General features: G+C 36.0%; 1 protein-coding gene across 2 annotated transcripts in view; it reads left to right on the forward strand.

Annotated features, from left to right (window-relative positions):
• HNF4G (hepatocyte nuclear factor 4 gamma) overlaps window positions 1–18,603 on the forward strand; it is a 127,320-nt gene extending 108,717 nt beyond the window's left edge. For both annotated transcript variants that reach the window (XM_058699893.1, XM_058699892.1), the window contains 7 exons: window positions 744–850; window positions 2,404–2,559; window positions 5,580–5,667; window positions 10,275–10,427; window positions 10,556–10,792; window positions 11,853–11,975; window positions 16,115–18,603. In XM_058699893.1, the coding sequence (XP_058555876.1) occupies window positions 744–850; window positions 2,404–2,559; window positions 5,580–5,667; window positions 10,275–10,427; window positions 10,556–10,792; window positions 11,853–11,975; window positions 16,115–16,236 (986 nt within the window). In that variant the 3' untranslated portion in view covers window positions 16,237–18,603. The remainder of the gene's footprint in view (window positions 1–743; window positions 851–2,403; window positions 2,560–5,579; window positions 5,668–10,274; window positions 10,428–10,555; window positions 10,793–11,852; window positions 11,976–16,114) is intronic.
• The last annotated feature ends 5,714 nt before the right edge of the window (window positions 18,604–24,317 follow it).

Raw genomic sequence — 24,317 nt, forward strand, 5'->3', positions numbered from 1 at the left:
GGTATACAAAGTAATACTCCCTTGTTCACTCTTCCTTATGTTTAAAATGTAGTTTTCAATAAGGAATTTGGCTCTCTCTTAGAAGCTTTTTGTATAATACTTAAGAAGTCTTCATCTTTCCAAAATGCTGATGTTCAAAACCTCATTCTTCTCGGGAGAGACCCCTTGCTGCAACTTTTGCTTTATTAATGTTAGTAAACTGTCCCAAGGACATGGTTTCGCAAGAGATTATAAGATTGCAAGCTTAAATTCACCTTCACTAAATAAATTTAATTTCCATTTTGGCTAGTGTTTAAGGGAAAAAAAACGAATATGGAAGTTTCAAAATCTATGACTCATATCTTCTAACAGTGGATACACTCTCTGACTTGGTCAATCTTATGGCGATACTCTTCATCTACTTATCTTATGGTTTTATTAACTTTGAGAGAATGGAAAGTCATCCTGTTATACAGCGTGGCTGAACTGGCTGACCCAACACTTTGTGACACGCATGCAACCATGAAGTTTCAAAAGGCAGGATTTTATGAGCTCTATTGACAGGCCTGGCTTTCTACTTTTTTAAAAGCAGTACAGAATGAAACATATTTTCAGTCATACTTCCCCCTCTGTCTTAACCCCTTCCCCGGTCTTTAAGAAATATCCATTTTTACTTTTTATTACTATTTTTTAATCTTTAAACTGTATGTCCTGACGTGGACTGAAGAGAACTGACCAGTGAATACTGTGATTTTCTTCCCTAGCTGTGCAAAATGAACGTGATCGAATAAGCACCAGAAGGAGCACATTTGATGGCAGCAACATCCCCTCCATTAACACACTGGCACAGGCAGAAATTCGGTCTCGCCAGGTATGCAATGCACACCGGTACTCAATCCTGTTTAAAAGAATCAAATGTCTGTTTCGGCATAATTCTAAAATAATCTACGTTCCTTTACATGTGCTCACTACTTAAATCAGTTGCAGTTTTACTTTGAAAGTATTAGGTGGACTGTTGACTTAATTTTGACTTTCCCTGGACAACTTCCTGTTTTTAAACAGAAAAAAAACCAAAAACCGAAATGCATTTCAGTGCACTATTGTTAAATAAAAGTTAGCTTATGAGGTTGATTTAAAATTCTGAATGAGGAGCACGGTGTTCTGGGGGCACTGTCTTGTTTCACTGATTAAATCTGTAAAATTGGTTACTATGGCTTTTTGGGAGTTTGGTTGAGACCTATCATCAGAGCTTGCTTCCTTGAAAATGGTTTCTGGACTCAAGAACTCATCTTGGCATCAGCTTTGGAAACAAGTATTTAAGAGAAGAGCCAGAATTCAGAAGCCAATGGAGAAAGAGTTTATTATTTTAAACTTCTAGAATGAGAATATCAGTTCCAAAGTTTAAAAAATGTCTGTCATTAGTTATATACATAAAAATAAATCGTTTAAAATTAAGATGAAGAAACCTTTTGAAGACAGTTCATTTTGGCATTGCTGCATTAGAAAAGTTAATGGTATTTTTCTATTGTAAAGGAAATTATGAAATAGCTAACTATTAATCAGGTCCTATAACGAGTCAGTGCAACTACTTTCGTTTTTAATAGCATGAGAGTAGTATGATGAGGCTAACATCACCATTATCATCAGTATTTGAAGATTACTTGATAGTCGTATAGAGCATTTATGAAATGGCTTAAAGGGAAGCTGTGAGGAAATAAACATACACATAGAAAGACATGTATACCACACAGACACATATTCAAAAATTAAGTTTATAAGGACTTTTAGAAAGAGATTTTCTTTAGTAGAAAAGCATTTTGAAGCTTATATTTTATATAGTTCAAAATTATATATAGTTTGAAAACTTTTTCATTCCATGTTAAGCTTTTCAATGTTGCTGAGTCAAAAGTTGGTTTCTTAATTTTATGTTGTTGGGCTTTTATTTACTACAGTTCTGGCTTCTCGTCTAAATCTTTTCTCCTCAGTTTGGTAAACTGTATCCACTGGAAACGTTTTCTTCGGATATTTTTGAAAGTTAAAGGTGGGCTTTCTTAGTGGAAATATCATTTTTTAATTAAAAATAAAATCGCAGAGTGTATTTCAGGTGAATACTGCATATCTTCCTGTATAGTCATTTTGAATTAGGAAACTCCCTGAAAGTTGAGTAACTTATTTTATGGGTTTGCCAGTAAAAGAAGGCACTGCTCCCAGAGCCATGGTACTGTGCAGTGAATGTTTTCAATTTAACTTGTACTGGTTGGTATTTTTTTTTCTCAATTTTAAAATGTTTCATATTTTTCAAGATACTGTGGCAATGATAGTGTCCACTTCAAAGGTGTTTACTTATTGGAATCATAGAAAAAAGAGAAATGGTACTCAGGTGTTATTTGAAATGATAAGTTAATGTAATCTTCTTAATGCCAGATCTCAGTCTCAAGCCCTGGAGCAAGCACTGACATAAATGTTAAGAAAATTGCAAGTATCAGTGATGTCTGCGAATCTATGAAGCAGCAGCTCTTAGTCTTGGTGGAATGGGCTAAATATATCCCCGCCTTCTGTGAGTTACCGCTGGATGACCAGGTATAAGTTAAAGATTTTACGAATGCTTTCAGAAATGATTTTTGAACTTTGCCCAGTTTATGTGTTTTTTAAATTATATTTAAAATAGGTTTACCACAGTTGACAAGTTAAATTATCTTGTGAGGGAAAGACTGGCTTTCTTGTCCAGTCACCTTGTTCTATTAAGAGGCACAACTGTTTAACTTCTGTGTTAGGGGTCTTGCAAATTTATTAATTGGGTGAAGTTGAGGAAGACACTGATCTTCCCTCTTGGAGTTGAAAAAGCTTAAGTGAAGAAGAAAAACAGGATAGCAAGTAACTGCCATTGTGAGACAAATGTCTGGGAGGGAAAAGGTATACTCTCGTGTCTTGGTGTATCTTGGAAGGTGCCATATAAAATTCCATGGAAATACCAGGCCACTCCTAGACAGAAACCTCACAGGTTGTGTTGGTGTCTTGGTAGGAACTCTATGCAATTAACATAAAATTTTGCCTTTCATGTTGTCAATTCTATCCTAGCATTTACTGTATAAAAATATGGGTTCGGCAAAAGCATCTCTAGAATCATGCTCTGAAGTCTACAGATTTCAATAGTATTTCGGACACAATAAACTTTTCCTAATACATATATTTTGGTGTTTTGTCATATATACATTAAGACATTTTAATGAATAGTTAAGAATTTTAATTTCCTAGTCTGTGAAAATTAGATTATTAGCTTCAGATTCATTTTTAATGCCTCCATTTAAATAGTTTATAATATTTTGTAGATGCATATAATTTGAAAATTTTTAATTCCCCACACTGAGTAAACCATGATATGTATTATGCCCAGTGTATATTTTTATACCCTCTGGCCATGTTCTTTATCACTGATATACAAAAACAAACAATTAAAGGGAAAGGTGCATTTTGATTGTTTAAAAATCAGAGAAGGGAAAAATATTTATACAACCAGAACAAAAAGTGATCATAGGAAGTCAGAAGTTATATTTCTAGGACAGGTGAAATCCTGGTGACCAAAAAATAAAAAAATAAAAAGTACTATGAATTCTGAAATCATTCTTAAAATGTTCTGTAACTGCCTTCCTGGTATGAGTCATGGTTATTGACATGTCATAAAGATAGCTAAGCTCAGAAGGTTATTTCAGAGTGAATAATGCTAAATTGCTAAAACATACGTGTCTCACCCCAAGCCATATAAGTAGGTTATGTTATTTATCAGTTTTATATTTTTATTATCACTCCTCTTTAAAAGTTGCTGACTTATGTGTGAAGGCAATGATTTAAAAATTGGAAAATTAAAATCTAGTAACCTGTCAAAAATGGTTTTTATTTGCTAAATGACGCTTGAATACTAACAATATAACATTACTAGCCTTGGACGGGCAAATGTCCAGTGTGGTTAAGGCATTAGAGAAGTAGCTTTCAGTTGCATTAAATATTACATTATTTTATTGAATCCCCTCAGGACCTCTGACATAAATGTTATTATCTCCACTTAACAATTTTTAAAACTGATCCTAGATCAGTTAAATTCACTCAGAAAATTCATCAAACGAATATTTATTGGGACTACAGTTCCATTTTAGGGTCTGTGACGATCTGGCAGTAAAAATACAGACTCATCATGATTCTCATAAAGTCTGCACTCTATTTGGGAGAGACAGACAATAAAAAAGATACAGATTATGAGTAAGTTAATTCTAGGTGGGGATAAGTTCTATAAAATGGAATGGGGTGAGTTGTAGAATGACTGTGTTGGAATGGCAAGACATACTTAAAATTGGGGATCAGTGACTTTTCTTGAGACCTGAATGACAAGGGACCAAACATACCAACATCTGAGGACAAGACATTCCAGGGATAGGAACAGCATGTTCAAAGGCTCTGAAGCAAGTTGAAATAATGAGTGCAGAGAAAAGAGAACAAGAGAACAAGGGATATCATAAGCTGAGATCAGAGAAGTTGGGGGGGAGGGGGAGGGGGGAGAGGAAGGAGCGGGGGAGGACAAACCATTGTGCTGTTACCTGGGAGGCCATTGTTAACGACTTTGGGTTTTATTGTAAAGGCAATTAGAAACCAGTGAGGAGTTTTCAGGAAAGGGATGATAGTAAGTGACTATTGTTTCACAAAAGTTATCTGGGAAGCTCTGTCAAGAAGGATTTAGGAAGGAGGAACCAGAAGGGAAGCAAGCATCAACCTATTAGCTCTGTGGAGCGCATTGTGGCAGGCAAGATGAAGAGTGGCAAAGGCTCGGGCTGGGGTGGTAGCTATGGAGAAGCAGTACCTGGATTTGCTGTACAACTAGAAAGGAATCAAAATGGGCTTTGGGTTCTGACATGAACAAGCATTTTGGATGAGCAGACCATTTAGTCAGATGATGAAGATATTGGAGAAACATTACTTTGATGTTTTATATTTGGAATGCTTCCTAGTCTTCCTAGAGGTGATGGCAAGTAAACAGTTGAGCGTATGCATAAAGCTCAGTTGAAAGCTTAGTGCAATTAGCCTCAGTCTACAAAGTGTCAGCAATGAGGTTATCCATCCTCTTCTTAGTTTGCCACAAGTCCTTGCTTTGCTTTTGTTGATTCAGCCTATTATGTGTAATAATAGAGTGTTTTTTACATATGTTTTCTTATTTGGTCCTCATGACTACCTTTGAGATTTTTATCACTACCGCCACTTGACAGATGAAAACAATTGAGTCCCAAACATACTGGTTAACTTATCTAAGATTCAACAGGTATGACCAGGCAGCATGTGAACTCTGTTTGATTCTATTTCACTCCAGATCTATTTTGTTTGTTTGTATTGACTTCTAAGCTTTAGAAATTATGAAAAGTAAAACTCTATTGACATGCTGAAATAGAAAAATAGAAGGCTTAATGATGGCAAGCATCTATGAATATTATAGTTTATTAAAACCAAAAAAAAAGGTCCCAGGCTTAAAGAGCACTGAATTAATCAGATACATATTATACCATCTTTTAATCGTTATATTTTATAATTAATTGTTAAACTTGAAATTTTTCATTAAGGTGGCACTGTTGAGAGCTCACGCAGGGGAACATTTACTGCTTGGAGCGACAAAGAGATCCATGGTGTATAAAGATATTTTGCTTTTGGGTAAGTTTTTTTTTTTTAATTTAAGAAGAAATTATGCATGCTTCATCCTTACACAGGATCTATTCTGTATGTAGCAAGCATTCAAGACACTGTCAAATGGTACTCTCATTTCACAAATTGGATTTAATTAATTGTATCCTCATTCAAGACCCTGTGTTTCCTTGACTTCATTGCAGCGAAGTTCAGAAGGCATTGCGATGTTTCGGGTGCATTAATATTTAAAAATAAGAGTTGGAGAGGGCACCTGGTTGGGTCAGTTGGTAAGCATCTGACTTTGGCTCAGGTCATGATCTTGTGGTCTGAGAGTTCAAGCCCCACATTGGGCTCTGTGCTGACAGCTCAGAGCCTGGAGCCGGCTTCAGATTTTGTGTCTCCCTCTCTCTCTTCCCCTTCCTCTCTCACACCTTGACTCTCTCTCTCATAAATAAATAAACATTAAAAATTGTTTAAAATATAAGTTGGAGATGGTGGTCAAAAGGTACAAACTTCCTTGGCGCGCCTGGGTGGCTCAGTCAGTTAAGCGTCGGACTTCAGCTCAGGTCACGATCTCGCGGTCCGTGAGTTCGAGCCGCGCGTCGGGCTCTGGGCTGATGGCTCAGAGCCTGGAGCCTGCCTCAGATTCTGTGTCTCCCTCTCTCTCTGCCCCTCCCCCGTTCATGCTCTGTCTCTCTCTGTCTCAAAAATAAGTAAAACGTTAAAAAAAAAATTTTAAAAAAAAGGTACAAACTTCCAGTTACAAGTCAAATAAATACTATGGGTATGGTGTACAACATGATGACTAGAGCTAACACTTGCAGTATAATATGTGTGGACATTGTTAAGAGTGTAAATTCTAAGCATTTTCATTACAAGGGGATTTTTTTCCTTCTGTTTCGTTGCATCCATGAGAAGATGGACATTAATTGAAACTACCATGGTAATCATCTCACAATATATGTAAATCAAACCGTCATGCTGTCCTTCTTAAACTTATACAGTGATGTATGTCAATTATTTCTCAATAAAACTGGAGGGAAAAGATTTAAAAATAAAAGAGAAATGTTGCTCAATAAACATAATAGTGAAGTATCTTTAAATCCTATCAGGACAAATAACTGCCGATTTATGTGACCACTTTATTGGAGTCTCAGTGTTGTTTCAATGCCTTCAGTGGCTGCTTAATACTTGTAACTTGTTTTATACACTTCCAAGGAACATGTCTATTTCCTATGATCTCATTGCCTATGATATGATGCAAAATCCCAAGTAAAAAAAATTATTTGGTGACTATGTCTGAAAATCCTGATAGTTAAGTAGTAGTGCTGGAAGAGACAAAGTAGGATGACAGGTTGAATGGGGGAAGAAGACACAAGGGAAAGCTTTTGTCTTCCTTAAGCAATTGCTTCCATCCACCCACCTTACTTACCTTTTAAAATTAGTTTTCCTGTTGAGAGAGTTGAGATGGCTGTAATGATTATTATCTCCACTTCTCTCTGGCTGTGTGAAATGATGACTAGATTGCTCATTATGTCTTTGTGTTAGATATTTTAACCCAAAATAGGAATAAATAAAATATGATATATTTTTCACATATAATATGATATAGCTAATATAATAGATATAGCTAATATCTATTGAGGACTTACTATGCAAGATGCATTCTCTAAGTGCTTTACATATAAATACATGCTATCTCATTTAATCCTCATGATAACCCTAAGGGATAGGTACATACTTTTATTCTGCAGGTGAAGAAATGCAGGCAGAGAAAGTTAACTTAAGGTCACAAAGCTAGTAAGGGATAGAGCCAGGATTCTAAACCACATAATGTGACTGCAGAGACAATGCTCTTAGATTCTATTAAACACTCTCCTGCATTTATAAGACTGCTATAATACTGCTCTCATTATAGATTGAATACAGTATACTTAAAAACTCAAATGTATTTGCTACCTATTTCTAAATTGTTTTACCCTGAATAATTAGGTAAACTAACTTTTCATAAGAGCAAGACTGTATTTTTTTAGATCTTTTTACATGTTGTTACACTGAAGATTGTCTTTGCCTGCAATGAAAGAATTCAGAATATTGACTTCTTATAAAATCAGAAAATAACAATTTAGCTGTTATCTTAGGAGCTCTAATAACTTCTAGTTTCTAATATTTTCGTAGCTATACTATTTATCACTTACAGCCAGAGACATTCTAAATTGGAGCGTCCTTAGGGATTAGAGTCTAGTCTCTGTTCAATTTCTGAACTTTCTTGAATTCATCTACTTAGGCCTGTTAAAGTTGTGTTTCAAAAGTTGTTACAGGGGCGCCTGGGTGGCGCAGTCGGTTAAACGTCCGACTTCAGCCAGGTCACGATCTCGCGGTCTGTGAGTTCGAGCCCCGCGTCAGGCTCTGGGCTGATGGCTCGGAGCCTGGAGCCTGTTTCCGATTCTGTGTCTCCCTCTCTCTCTGTCCCTCCCCCGTTCATGCTCTGTCTCTCTCTGTCCCAAAAATAAATAAATAAACGTTGAAAAAAAAAAAAAAATTTAAAAAAAAAAAAAAAAAAAAAAAAAAAAAAAAAGTTGTTACACCTACATATACCTAGACCACTAAAGGAGTCCTCTTTTTATCCACTGTAAGCAAGAAACTTTCTTTAGGTTTTGTGTTACGCTCATTAATGATTAAGACACTAATAGATAACTGACATAGTGGAAGGGTAATCATTATATTTTGTTTCTCTCCTGTCAATTATTAGCTTGTTATTAGTCTGCACTTTCGTGTTATCACTAGTGACTGAGTCTGTTAAAATGCATGTGATCATATTATCAATGTCATTGATCCTTGACGTGTTCTTAAGTTTTTCTTTCTTTTTTTTTTTAATATGAAATTTATTGTCAAACTGGTTTCCGTACAACACCCAGTGCTCATCCCAACAGGTGCCCTCCTCAATACCCATCACCCACCATCCCCTCCCTCCCACCCCCCATCAACCCTCAAATTGTTCTCAGTTTTTAAGAGTCTCTTATGTTTTGGCTCCCTCCCTCTCTAACCTTTTTTTTTTCTTTCCCCTCCCCCATGGTCTTCTGTTAAGTTTCACAGGATCCACATAAGTGTGAAAACATATGGTATCTATCTTTCTCTGTATGACTTATTTCACTTAGCATCACACTCTCCAGTTCCATCCACGTTGCTACAAAAGGCCATATTTCATTCTTTGTCATTGCCACGCAGTATTCCATTGTGTATATAAACCACAATTTCTTTTTCCATTCATCAGTCGATGGATATTTAGGCTCTTTCCGTAATTTGGCTATTGTTGAAAGTGCTGTTATAAACATTGGGGCACAAGTGCCCCTATGCATCAGCACTCCTGTATCCCCTGGGTAAATTCCTAGCAGTGCTGTTGCTCGGTCATAGGGTAGGTCTATTTTTAATTTTTTGAGGAACCTCCACACTGTTTTCCAGAGCGGCTGCACCAATTTGCATTCCCACCAACAGTGCAAGAGGGTTCCCGTTTCTCCACATCCTCTCCAGCATCTATAAGTCTCCTGATTTGTTCATTTTAGCCACTCTGACTGGTGTGAGGTGGTATCTGAGTATGGTTTTGATTTGTATTTCTCTGATGAGGAGCGACGTTGAGCATCTTTTCATGTGCCTGTTGGCCATCCGGATGTCTTCTTTAGAGAAGTGTCTATTCATGTCTTCTGCCCATTTCTTCACTGGATTATTTGTTTTTCGGGTGTGGAGTTTTGTGGGTTCTTTATAGATTTTGGATACTGGCCCTTTGCCTGATATGTCATTTGCAAATATCTTTCCCCATTCCGTCGGTTGCCTTTTAGTTTTCTTCATTGTTTCCTTGGCAGTGCAGAAGCTTTTCATCTTGATGAGGTCCCAATAGTTCATTTTTGCTTTTAATTCCCTTGCCTTTGGCGATGTGTCAAGTAAGAAATTGCTGTGGCTGAGGTCAGAGAGGTTTTTTCCTGCTTTCTTCTCTAGGGTTTTGATGATTTCCTGTCTCACATTCAGGTCCTTTATCCATTTTGAGTTTATTTTTGTGAATGGTGTAAGAAAGTGGTCTAGTTTCATCCTTCTGCATGTTGCTGTCCAGTTCTCCCAGCACCATTTGTTAAAGAGACTGTATTTTTTTCCATTGGATATTCCTTCCTGCTTTGTCAAAGATTAGTTGGCCATACTTTTGTGGGTCTAATTCTGGGGTTTCTATTCTATTCCATTGGTCTATGTGTCTGTTTTTGTGCCAATACCATGCTGTCTTGATGATGACAGCTTTGTAGTAGCGGCTAAAGTCTGGGATTGTGATGCCTCCAGCTTTGGTCTTCTTCTTCAAAATTACTTTGGTTATTCGGGGTCTTTTGTAGTTCCATACAAATTTTAGGATTGCTTGTTCTAGCTTCAAGAAGAATGCTGGTACAATTTGATTGGGATTGCATTGAATGTGTAGAGAGCTTTGCAGTATTGACATTTTAACAATATATATTCTTCCATTCCACTACTGAAAGAAAGTACTATTCCTATTCCTTCAAGGGAAGAACCGTTTAAAATATTTATTTGTGAAAACTTAAATCATATCCGACAATCTTTTGTTGGGGTGTGCTGATCTTTTTTTTTTTTCCTCCTAGGAAACAACTACGTAATTCACCGCAACAGCAGTGAAATTGAGATCAGCCGCGTGGCCAACCGGGTTCTAGACGAGTTGGTACGACCATTTCAAGAAATTCAGATTGATGACAATGAATATGCTTGTTTGAAGGCAATTGTATTTTTTGATCCAGGTTTGTTTTCAGATTTCCATTAAACAATAATTAAAATGAAAATTAACCATTATTTAATATTGGAATATTTTCTCTCACACTCTAGCAAGATGCGATCTCTTAGATTGCCCCTTTTCTTCCTTTCTTAGATGCAAAAGGGCTAAGTGACCCGGTAAAGATTAAGAACATGCGGTTCCAAGTGCAGCTTAGTTTGGAGGACTACATCAATGACAGGCAATATGACTCCCGGGGGAGGTTTGGAGAGCTGCTCTTGCTCCTGCCCACGCTGCAGAGCATCACCTGGCAAATGATTGAGCAAATACAATTCGTTAAACTTTTTGGGATGGTTAAAATTGACAACTTACTTCAGGAAATGTTACTGGGTGGTGAGTACATTTAAGAATTTATTATTTATTAGCATTGCAGTCTGTAATAGGTTGACCTGTTTGTTTGTTTGTTTATCTTCTTCCAAGTTTTTTTATTTTATTTTATTCATTTGAATTCAAGTTAGTTAGCATACATAGGTAGTCTTGGTTTCTGGAGCAGAATCTATTTATTTTTTGTCTGTGACATAGTGGATTCATTTTTCTTTTTTTTTTTTAACATTTAGAAAGTCTGCAAAACCCATTTGATGGAGACAAAAATACTTGAACATATTGAAATCCTCATTCTTACTAGTCTCTGCCATCTTTGTCCCACACAGTTCTTCTTGCCTCAGTTTCTATCCTTTCAAATATGGTGAATAGAAATGGATTTTCTATTTTTAGGACTCCTAGGGGTGTATTATATTTTTCTATGCCATGACTCCTTTCAAAGCTCAAGGATACCAGCATTGCAACAGAACCTAAAAATATTTCTAGTAAATACCTTAAAACTAAACACTTTGCTCCTGAAATAATTAATTGACATAACACAATGAGAAGGGAAAAATGAGATTTCATTGCTGCAATAAATGTCAGGAATAAGTTAAGAAATCATTTATTTTGTGTTCTGATCTAAATTAAATTTCCTTGTAAAATCACTTTATTTTATTTTATTTTATTTTATTTTTAGTTTTCTGGTGCTTAATGTGTTTCTAATGACATCTTTCTGAAATAAAAGTTGTTTATGCTATTAGTGTGATCCCAAATACTATAAACTTGAGGTAAGTGATTCTTGGAATTGCCTTAACAACAGGCAGCAAACCTAATGATTCCAGGAAACAGCACACAAGGTCCATTATTAATATACAACATAACATGATACAACATTAATCTAGCCAATGCACAGTGAAAGCTGACATTGTCCTTAATATGGCAGCAGTTCTATTAATTTATTTTTGAAATCCCAAAAAGCACTTTGCAAAAATAGCAATATTCCAGCTGTCAATCAAAGCATGTGTTGCAAGGTAAACTTGCTGTCGCTGATTAAATGTCACTAACGCAAGCATCTTTTTATCTTCCGTAGGTGCTTCCAATGACGCCAGCCATCTCCATCATCCAGTGCACCCACATTTGTCTCAAGATCCATTAACTGGACAAACTATACTTTTAGGTCCCATGTCAACACTGGTTCATACAGACCAGATCTGTAAGTATTTTGCCAACCATAATATTTTTTAAACTTAATTAAGAAAAAGTGGAATTTGGGGAAAGAATCTATCAGTACCCAGCAATAGCAAAATTTAGGCGCAGTTTCCTCTGTAGGACTCCACTGTGGGAGATTGTGATATTCAGCAAGTCTTTGTTCTCCTAGGGATCATGGGTTTGCTCCCTAAAATTGGATGTGAGTGCATAAAACAGAATGTACAGGCAGTCCTGGTTTGGCCTGGTAGTGCAGGGCTGTGAAAAGGACTGTGCAAGCCGGAAGCGTGCAAGGAAATCTTAATAATCAATAGAAAAATTATAGTTGATCGTGACCTTTAAAAATGTTTGCCGGGGTGGCTGGGTGGTTCAGTTGGTTAAGCATCAGACTCTTGGTTTCAGCTCAGGTCACGATCTCATGGTTTGTGAGATCAAGCCCCATGTTGGACTTTGCACTGACAGCACGGAGCCTGCTTGGGATCCTCTCTCTCCCTCTCTCTCTCTGTCCCTACCCTGTTCTCACGTGTGTGTGTGTGTGTGTGTGTGTGTGTGAGTGCTCATGCTTTCTCCCTTTCTCTATCTTAAAATAAACATTTAAAAATGAATAAATAAAAGTGTTTGCTGAAACATTAAGAACTCTCCTAACTACAGGTTGTAACTCTATAGTGAAGCTGAATAATAATAATCCTAATATCTATTTAAGACACTGTAATGTAAGCATTAGATACAATGAGAATTCACATGTTTTTGTTTATTTGTTTGTTAAAAAATTATCAAGAAGGAGTGCCTGGATGGCTCAGTTGGTTAAGCGTCTGATTCTTGAGCCCCACGTCAGGCTCTGTGCTGACAGCGTGAAGCCTGCTTGGGATTCTCCCTCTCCCTCTCTCTCTGCCCCTCCCATTTTGTGTCCCCTCTTTCTCTCTCAGAATAAATAAAAAAACATTTTTTAAAAATCTGTAAAAAAATTATGAAGTATAGTTTCAACAGTGCATCCTGCTTTCCTCTGTTCTAAATTGCAAGTGGAAGTGAGCATCTTTCCTATGCCTTGATGAATTTTACTCTTTGGGGAAGTTTGGATCAGCTTCCAAGATTTTACCCTTTGCAATTTCCATGTCTGAAATATCTCTGAGAAATTATTTAATATGAAGTTTTTTCACTAATGTCCATCACTTTACCTTCACCAAGACCCAGAATCCAGATTTATTTTTATTGTTTTAATTTAAATTTCAGTTAACATACTGTGCAGTATTGGTTTCAGGAGTAGAATTCAGTAATTCCTCACTTACACACAAAACCCAGTGCTCATCACAAGTGCCCTTTTTAGTACCCATCACCCTTCTAGCCATCTCCCCACCTCCCCATCAACCCTCAGTTTGTTCTCTATCGTTAAGAGTCTCCTGTGATTTGTTTCCCTCTCTTCTCTTCCCCCCACCTTCCCACGTTATATGTTCATCTGTTTTGTTTTGTAAACTCCACATATGAATGAAATCATATGGTATTTGTCTTTCTCTGATTGGCTTATTTCACTTAGCATAACACACTCTAGCTCCATCCACGTTATTGCAAACAGCAAGATTTCACAGAATGCAGATTTAGAGACTCAAAGAGCAGCAGTGTCTGCATTCCCAGGGGAACTATTTCTTCTGCAGCTCCACCCATGTTCCATTCACTTCCTGCATTGTCACTTTTTGCTTCTTTTCTTTTTTTTTTTTTTTGCCAATTCTGTTTTAATTGTCCATTTTTTTGAAAAATGTCATGAGAATTTATCACTAGGAGATGAGGAGGCGACACAACTACACACTTAGTTGTCAGTACATGAACTGAATAAAATATGTTCAGTGACATCCCAGACAGACTTAAAGATGTGATGTGATTGGTTACTGATCACAATACACATCTGTTACTGAGGTGATTCATGTAGACTGAAGAGTTAGCAGTGAAGTTTGTATTTATGCAGTTACTCACAGTTAATTGTGAGTTACCATGCTAAATGAAATTTGAGCTATGTTTTTGCCAGACTGGTGCTATTTATCCAAGCTGTAATAACTGAAATCCATGCATGTCAGATTTGTGCAAAGTGAGGGCCACTGGGAAAACACTTTGGAACTAAAATGATTACATAAATAATAGGGGTTAGTAGCAAAGTTAATATGATAATATTGCAGATTTAACAAAAATTCTATTTTTCATAAGCTACTCCAGAGATAAAAATCTGTATTTGACAAAATACCTAGGACTGTTTCTGAGTTTATACTTAGTATTCCCACATTTACCTTTGATCTATCTCCTCTTAACACTAAACCAGCTAACTCACTGAGATTCCTTGAGTTATTGTGATATAATTATTATGTGTGTCTGTATTAACTACTGAATTTACAGTAGCCCTCAGTAACTAATTACAGTGTGGTTTCATGGAAATGTTCAAACAAATGTGACAATTTAGTGAGTACCACCTGACTGCTACCTAGTGGTGTAGGGAAAGTGGAGGCCACAGAAATGGGTATTATCCCTGTTGCCTTTTAGATACAGCCCCTGGTAAACCTATGTGTAAATAGTGTCCGAAACACAAAGTTCTTTGACTACATGATAAAGGCAGAAATAAAATTGTTAAAACATAACTCAAATTATGGAAACAGAACTTGAAATGTGTTTGAAAGACATCAATTTGGGACCATCCTTGCAAAGCAAATGTTACCATATTCCTTTCATAGTCAAGAGCAGACAGGGCAAGTCCAACGTCATCTCTCTTAGGGATTAGTTATTCATAAACCCAGAAAACAAAACACTTTAACAACATATTAAACATTACAGGCATTGGCTGGCAAGAACGTTTAACAATTCTGCTGGTGGTTGAATCTTGTACTTTTTAAATGTTAGTTTTCTAGTATTTTTAAAAGCATATTTGCTGACCCTAATCTATTTAAAATCACATCACATTTCTCATTTTTATTTTACCTCTTTCAACATAATATTTATGAGAATCCATTTGTAAAGGAAAAACTTCCTCTGTTAGCACCTATTTGGAATAGCTTATATTTTATGCAAAACAAAACATTACACATACACACAAAATAAATTTAAGTTCATGTGTATTTTCCTGGCCTTTTAGAGCATGTCCTGGCAGTCTTAGATTCATCCCAAATATCCAGAAAAAAATTTTTTAACGCAAATATGGTTATTCTTTTGTTAATTAAACTGTATGTAAATATGTTGTTTCCAACCATATTTAATAATATAAAGTTAATATGTGAAAGATCAGGCAAAAAGGAAGTGTTCTTATTTTTGTATCAATTTTTAAAAGCTACTTTGAAAAAAAAGTCTATACAGTTTGCAGTGCCTCAGGCTGATTATCAAACATTTCTATTCGTTCTGTTAAATATGGAATTAAAATCAATGTGAATATTAAAATATTTCAAGTTTTAAAAAATTAAAAATCTAAGATAGCTCCCAGATTATTTTATAATATAGTAAAAGTTTGCAATAGGAGGAAATACTATTCTAGACAATGAAGTATTCACACTGTAACTTCTTTTTTCAGTTACTTGGGCTTGCTCTTTGATGAGGAAGGGATGGGTGAGCTCAACTGTAATAGAATAATTTTGAAGCAAAATGCCAGTATTTTTCAGATGTTTTTAATTCCGATATAGGTTTCAAAGCACTTGCAAAATGTCTTAACTTTTTATATTGTCTATTATGTTTGAGTCAGTGGAATCCAAACCAAATATATTTTATGTGCATTTTTCATTGTAAAAATTGTACAGTTGTTTTCAAAGATTTGAAAAAAAACAACAACAACCTGGCATTCTGTTCATACTCTTCATTAACTTTTTTTCTGCTAGGTTTGTGAGAGAATCAAATGCTCATAAATGCTATTAAGAAAGACAGTAAGTGACTGTTGAGTGACTATGAAGAAGTTTAAGCATCTCTATTCTGTTTGGATGCTATCTGGGAGGGAAGAGGGCCGTGCAACTCCAATAGCACCTCAGTGAGCTCATAACGGATTAGATAATCATACTTTATATATGATCTTCATATATATGATAATATCTCCAAAATGGAATAATGCATATGGGTGTCATGCAGGGCTTACTAGGCCGGGCCAGGGTGACTGTCACCATCACATACAATTCTCTGATTCTTTTTTAGCAACTCCTGAGACCCCACTCCCTTCCCCACCACAAGGCTCTGGACAAGAACAGTACAAAATAGCGGCAAACCAAGCTTCAGTGATTTCACACCAGCCTCTCTCCAAACAAAAGCAATTGTGAGAATATGTTTACTCCTGAATGGCACTGCGTAAATGTGAAAACTTGTTGGTCTTAAAATAACTCAGGATAGTACTTTTGGCAAACTCTTAGCCAAGGCTTCTTCATGGTGCTGTTGTAAGATGGTATCCTCTTTTCTTGTTTATATGCTCATTTTGTTTGTTGTTGCTATTGTTTAAAACTTTCAGATGCAAATAATGTATATCTGAGTTTCAATATGTTTGTATAGTATATTTTTCCAACTTCCCTTGCACTGCTCTGGAACCAGCTGAATCTTATGTACTACTTTCATTTGTTGTCTCGATATTAATTTAAATCTGTAAATAATTGCTTCACTGTGATGTGATGCAGAACTGAGTGTTCTTTTGTGACTAAGAATGGTAGGTAGATCAGCAATTCCAGATCAGTGTAAAATGAACCATTTTTTTTTTATCAATTTCAAACTTGCAAGTTAGAAAAATAAAGCAGTTGCTATAAAATAGGAAATATTTATTTGAAGAATCACTTGTGGATATCCAGTGGCTAAGAAGCATCTTTTTGGCCCACAGTTAAATACACCTCTATCTTAAGCTTAGAAAATTATAGTCATTCCAAGGCTGACTGGCTATTCCTTGTAATCCTGCCTATATTTGAAGACGTATTTTAACATAAAACATGTTTGTTTTACCAATCAAGATACAGGATAAATGGTAAAAAAGGAAACCCTTAACACAGTGGCTCGACCAAGAGAAACCCTGCCTTCTCTCTCCTAAAACAATCTGATAGTCATCCATTGACTTGAATTTTAGCGTATGCCTGCCTCTAGTTCCCAGGGACCCTGCAAGAGCAGTCTTTGGGTGATAAGCCTTGTGCCAACTAAAACGGCACCACTCTGGGAGGCTGATATTGGGAGACAAAATGGCTATTGTCACACACACAGTGTCTCAATCCTCACGGCAACCCCGTAAGAGAGGTATTATTGTCTTTCACTTATAAATGAAGCAACCTATTGCTTGGAGGGTTGAAGTACATAACTGAAGTTTGTAAACCTGAAGAGCAGGACAGCCACCTTGATGCCCAGATCTGCTTGACTCTAAGGAGAATAAATCTGGTGTGGAATGAAAAATGTGAGCTTCTTACTATGGTTTTTAAATATATGCAGTTGATGTGATGACTGAATCCTGCCCATCTTGTTACCTGTAACACATATTTACATGTAATCAATGAGTGTAAATTTGTTGCAGCATGAATAAGAAACCACTGTTGTCGCTTTAATGTCTTCCCCCCAAAACAAAAAACAAAAAAACAAGACAAAAACACAAAACAAAACATTAAAACAAATTAAAGGAAATAAAAGACATACCAGATAGGTTATGATGAAAACACAAATGCAAATCACTGGCTCAGCGGATTTTCAAAAATCCAGTGGACTGAGGAGTACAGTTCATTGGAGCCCTATTTGATATCATCTAAAGCTGAAGTGTATTTGAAACAATGCATGATGGGCCACCTCAAGAAATAGTGATCTCTCTCACTCTCTTTCTTTATCACACACACACACACACACACATACACAAGCAAGGAAATATCACTGAGTAATTATGAGTGATACAAAAAATAGTGTCCCAACTTGTAAGAGACTAAATTAACTGATTTTTACAGAATCTCTCAAAATTTCTAAGATTTCATAACCCCCAATTTACCCTACGAATAAAAAAAGGTTCTGTTAATATTAACTAACTTATTAAGTCAGTGTAGAAAAATGGTTAATTGGAAGCTATAATGGATTTAATAAAATCAAAATTCCTTCAGTAGCTGGTACCTGAAAACTGTAAAATATATCTTTGAGAGTGAGTGAGGGAAGAGGAAAGTTTACTTCACTCTTATTTTTTGGAAATTTACTCTAGCATCTCAATTTCATGTATAAGAATGCTTTTGATCTTTATAAATAACAAATACTTTTGTAGGTTTCTGTTTTACTTGTTGTGCTGTTCTTTTAGTAGATATTAAAAAAATTCATTTTTAGTGAACCCTTTAACTTATCTGCATATATTTACTAAACAGCTTTGTTTTAGAAATTATTGCTAACGATTTTGTTTTAATAACTATGGTCAGGGAATTTTTAATATAATATTTTTGTATACTTAACTGCCAAAAATGCTGGACAAAGAGGAACTGAAGTTTTCAGCGTATTTTCAAAATATTGATAATGAAACTTATTGCTTTTATATAGCACAAAACTTTTTCAGGTGGTAAATATGAATAATTTATTGTGAAATAATGATTCATTTTATAAATGTAAAATTATTTTTATAAATTTTATTGTTGAAAATCAAAACTTACTAAATTTTTAAGTGTAAATTATAGTGAGATTAAGATATTTCTAAACTGTGATATGTTGTTTCACTGAACTTTCTAAATAAAAATTGAGAAAAAAAACTGAAGTAGGGTGCTTCATTATTGTTTAAAACGATTTTGTACTTTTAGAGATATGGATAATATATTTTATATGGACATTTAATTAAATTCATATATAGTTTACTAATACTGGTCTTTAGAGGCCAGAGCAAAATTAATTAGCACATCTCCAAATAATCATAGAATTGGCTACTGATTGAAGGGAGAATCCTCACATTTGAGCTTTATGATGTAGTTATTCTTTAAAGTTTTGTGATAGTGATTAAAATAAATGAGCTAGCTTGGCTTAAACATTGTATCCATATACTCTGGCAATACATTTTTAACCTAGATGTTTTAACTGCCGTTGTCCTGTGTTCATATTTAATTGCCTACCATGTTTTAAAATATGAAAGCATGTAATTTTTATATCTTTGTGGAGAATACAAGAAATATACTCTAATTTAATAGAGAAAGAAGAATTCTTGCTCTAGGCCACAGGAAGATTGCAACCTAGAATAAAGATAAAACATTGCATGTATTAGTAATAAGGTTAATTTACTCTATAGTCAAGTGCAATTTGACATCCATTTCAACCTGGGCATTTGAGCTGATCTTTTTATGTCACTTCCTTCCCTCCAAGATTTCACTGAACTTACCAGAGAAAGACTTTAAAAAATAAGAACCATCTATACATCTCCTGAAATTAAATTTTAAATTTTAAACTAAATTAAAAATTTTTTTCTGCAAAATATAAGGCAGATGACATCAGAGTAAAAGAAATGCAGACTTGTCCATGATTAACCATGAATATAATGGTGCTGCTGTGAAAGTGATATGAAATTCCACAAATAGAGCCCTCAAAATCTTCAGGGCCACCGGGGTGGCTCAGTTGGTTGAGTGTGCGACTCTTGATTTCAGCTCAGGTCATGATCCCAGGGTCTTGGGAGCAAGCCCTGCATTGGGCTCCGTGCTGAGCATGGAGCCTGCTTAGGATTCTCTCTCTCTCTCTCTCTCTCTCTCTCTGCTTCTTCCCTGCTTCCTCGGACCCTCCCCAGCTTGTGCGTGCACTCAACCTCTCTTTCTCTTTTTAAAAACAAATATCAAAGTTGTAACATAAGAGGCTAAGACCAAGATAAGAGCATGTGATAGTCAATGAACGTCAAATCAAAGGACGTAAGGAGCTACAGCGGTGACCCACTGTGGAAGACTCACTATGTGATTCACCTGATTTCCCTTGAGGCAGATGGCTTGATCAGTGAAGGAGGGTCGGGGCCACAACAATTTCCAAATTAGGAGAGTCGGATTCAGCTACAGAAGAGATAGATCCTGACTTCAGAGTACTCTAATAATCTCGTGAAAGAACATACTCAATTCAGTAGTGAACTTCCTCCCTACCATGTTTCCCCCCACCTGCCAACCCCCCAAGAGTCTCCTTATAGACACAGATAACTGAGGTTTTGATATACATAGACTTATCTAAGTAGAGGTAATGCCTTGGGTGGATAGGATGCAACTGGATAGGATGAAGGACAAAGACAATTCTATCTACCTACTCAGACACAGAAACTCTGAAAATTAGCAGTTACTGAAGAAATCTGTAACCTTTCCTGCTGTGACCATCTTTCAGAAGTAGCCAGTACTCTATCTTGTATCCAGTTTGATCCCTTATCTGGAAAAATAATCATTTAGGAAATGCAAAGTTTGCCCTATAAGACAAAAAGTAAGTGCTTCGAAGAGGGTCCAGGGACAGGTGAGAGGGAAGAAGAAACTATACCAGGACTCTAATTTTACATAGGTTGCAAATAACAAGGTACAACTATATGTGTGTGTGTGTGTGTGTATTTCCTCTTGATATTTCATAAAATAAATGCAATTAAAAATTAATTTATAGATAATCATCAATAGAACAAAAATAAGATTCATAAAATACACTATTTTAAAAAAAGAATAAGAAAAATTGAGCATTCTGGTGAACAAGTAGTTTTTTTAAAAAAGAAATTATCGGGGTACCTGGGTGGTTCAGTTGGTTAAGCATCTGACTTCAGCTCAGGTCGTGATCTCGCGGTTCCTGAACTCGAGCCCTGCATTGGGCTCTATGCTGACAGCTCAGAGCCTGGAGCCTGCTTCGGATTCTGTGTCTCCCTCTTTCTCTCTATGCTCCTCTCCCACTCATGCTCTGTCTCTCTCTCTCTCTCTCAAAAAAATTAATAAAAAGAAAAAAGAAAAATTATCAAGGAAACAACTAAAAATAATATGAGAGATATATGACAAAACTCAGATATCTCATCAACTTTTATAAGTTAAAAACATCACCTAGTACCATATAATTACTTTTAGATTAGAATACAAATTCATCTGTTTTTATTACATAATTCATTACATAATTCCTTAGTACATAAATCTTTACAAAGCAATCTAGTAAGTGACATTTATGCATTATCCAATATGTATATATTAAACCTCTACACTTTGGCAAAAATTTATAGACATTGGAGCTCTCAAATTTCTAATGGAATTTTGAGGCAGAAAAACATTAAGCCATAATCATACAAATAATTAAAGATAACCAATGATTATTTTCTAGTCCAAGAACTAGATGTTCTGAGAGTTTCCTAGATGAATTTACTTCTAGATCAGGAAAGAGCTCTCAGAAAAAAATTGAAAGAAGACTGTAAGTAAAGCTCAGTGAACAAAACAGGGCCAAAACCTGAGGGTATGAAGGTGACAGGAGGCAGATGACAGGGTTCCTAATGGACCATGGTATTTTAGGTTTTAGTTTAACTATATCCATGTGATTCACCAAATGGTTTTAAGTAGAGTGGAACATGATCCAATTTGATTTTTTGGAACAGATCCCTCTGCTAAATGGAAATGAGTCAAGTTGGAGCAGAAACATCATCCTTAAAAGGAAGTAAGAAGAGATGTCTGTATTTTGGATTAGGATGAGAGTACCAAGTTTGGTACCAAATATATGCTACCAAATATATACTAATATACATGACTATCATTTAGAAGCAGACACAATAGAACTTCCAAACTTGATATTTGGTATGTCCGATGGTGTAGTTGCTTTGAAAAGAATGTTCATGTTCTTATGGGGGTTAAACACACAATTGCCAGTAGGAGCCAAAAGAAATGAAAATTTGTGTCAAGGGGCACCTGGGTGGCACAGTCAGGTAAGCATCAGACTCTTGTTTTCAGCTCAAGTCATGATCCCAGGGGAGCCCAGGGGTGTGGGATCTAACCCTGTATCAGGCTCCACACTGAGCATGGAGCCTGCTTGGGATTCTCTCTCTCCCTCTCTCTCTCTCTCTGCCTCTCCCCCACCACTAAAAATAAATAAATAAACATAAAAAAGGAAAGAAAATATGTGTTAAATAAGGACCTGTGAAGTTTTTTGACACAAAAGTATATACTGTCAATTAAAAAAAAAAAAAAAAAAAAAGGAAACTAGTCTATAGTGAGAGACTGCAAATCAATTATTGCCAAGGCTTGAATCTGATTTCAAAGAGGCAGGAGGGAATTTGTGGGTGGGAGGTGGGGAATGATACCTTTGCATATCTATTTTGGTGATGGTCATATTTGTATGCTTTACATTTAAATGTGTGTATTTTACTGTATATAAAGTATATCTCAATAAAGTTCACAAAAACAAAATATAGTAACTGTATTATTTAAAAACTACAGGGGTTCTGGGTATCTCAGTCAATTAAGCATCCCACTCTTAATTTTGATCCAGGTCGTGATTTCAAAGTTCATGAGATTGAGCTCCATGCCTGGCTCTGTGCTGTCAGTGTGGAGCCTGTTTGGGATTCTCTCTTTCCCTCTCTCTCTGTCCCTCCCCCACTTGTGCATTGCTCTGTCTCTCTCTCCTTCAAAATAAATAAACTTAAAAACATTTTTTAATTACAAAAACAGCAAGAAATAAACATAATGCTGTAGAAAATAATATATAAATAAGAAAGTAAAAACATATAACTTAAGAAATAGAAAAAAATATATAATTTGTAATAAATCCAGCTACTAGTGCTCTGAAGTGATAAATAAATTAGATGAAATTTTGATTAAAGAAAATGGAGCAAGTACAAAGAAATGTACAAGCCAACAACTTTTTAAAAATATTATTTTTAATGTTTATTTATTTTTGAGAGAGAGAGAGAGAGACAGAGCACAAGTGGGAGGAGGGGCAGAGAGAGAAGGAGACATAGAATCCGAAGCAGGCTCCAGGCTCTGAGCTGTCAGCACAGAGCCCGACGTGGGGCTCAAACTCACAAGATGTGAGATCATGACCTGAGCAAAAGTTGGAGGCTTCACCGACTGAGCCACCCAGGTGCCCCACCAGCCAATAATTTTTATGAATATAACTGCAAAATGTCCAGACAAAATACTGGAAAATTAAATTTAGTGCTATAATGAAAGGATAACATAACATACTCAAGTAGGCTTTTTGTTCCAAAAATGAATTACTGGGTTAACATTTGAACATCAAGCTTAATGGCAGAACTATCTCTACCGAATGTGCATCATAGTTTAACTTCTGCCACAGTTGGCTTCCATCTTCCCTCTTGGATATGCACCTTTAAAGTCTTCCCTGCTGAGTATGCTACAGGCTAACTTCAGAGTCTGATTCCCAGGTAACCCACCTAAAACAACCTATAGAATTCATTTATACTTATGTGCTAATGTAGGTAACTGTAAAATGAAATTAATCAACCACATGGCTTACCATATCATCAAAAAAATTGGTGAAAATCAGATTTATGAAGCATCGATTACACTATCATCAGAAGTCAAATTTACAAAAAATAACCTAATGAAAAGGGTTACACTGAAATGCTGAAAACTCTGAGGCATTTCTGAAAGTTTAATTTATCTTCAGATAAATTAAGGCACCAATTAAGGCAAGGATGTTGATGAAGTAGAGTTACAGATGTATGGAAATAGCCATGAAAATGAAACGGCTGGCCAGACCAGAGATTCCATTAGAAAAAGTTATTATACTTACAGATTTTGTAAAAGAGGAGTCCCAGATGACAAACTTCCAGCTTTGCCTTTTTCACAGGCTATTTATTTTTCTGCTGGGGTCTTCTCCTTCTTCTTCTTCTTCTTCTTCTTCTTCTTCTTCTTCTTCTTCTTCTTCCTCCTCCTCCTTCTTCTTCTTCTTCTTCTTCTTCTTCTTCTTCTTCTCTTCTTCTTCTTCCTCTCTTGGCATGCTCCCATGTGTCTTATAAAATGCCATTAATATATCACCTTCACCCTTCTGTGAGCATGTTTAAAACTTTCTCAGGTAAAATTAAGGACTTCCTTACATGTTTTATTATTTGTTGTTTATACTGCTATTTTACCATTTATTTCAATGCTTTAATTATTGCTTATTGTCAGTTAGAATGAACCCCAGAAGAGCCGGTACCAGTTGGGTACATTTTTTTTTTTTTTAATTTTTTTTTTCAACGCTTTTTATTTATTTTTGGGACAGAGAGAGACAGAGCATGAACGGGGGAGGGGCAGAGAGAGAGGGAGACACAGAATCGGAAACAGGCTCCAGGCTCCGAGCCATCAGCCCAGAGCCTGACGCGGGGCTCGAACTCACGGACCGCGAGATCGTGACCTGGCTGAAGTCGGACGCTTAACCGACTGCGCCACCCAGGCGCCCCACCAGTTGGGTACATTTTGAATTCCAAAGATTCAACAGAATTCCTAGCAAT

The sequence above is a fragment of the Neofelis nebulosa genome, chromosome 14 (assembly GCF_028018385.1).
Source record: "Neofelis nebulosa isolate mNeoNeb1 chromosome 14, mNeoNeb1.pri, whole genome shotgun sequence".
Lineage (NCBI taxonomy): Eukaryota > Metazoa > Chordata > Mammalia > Carnivora > Felidae > Neofelis > Neofelis nebulosa.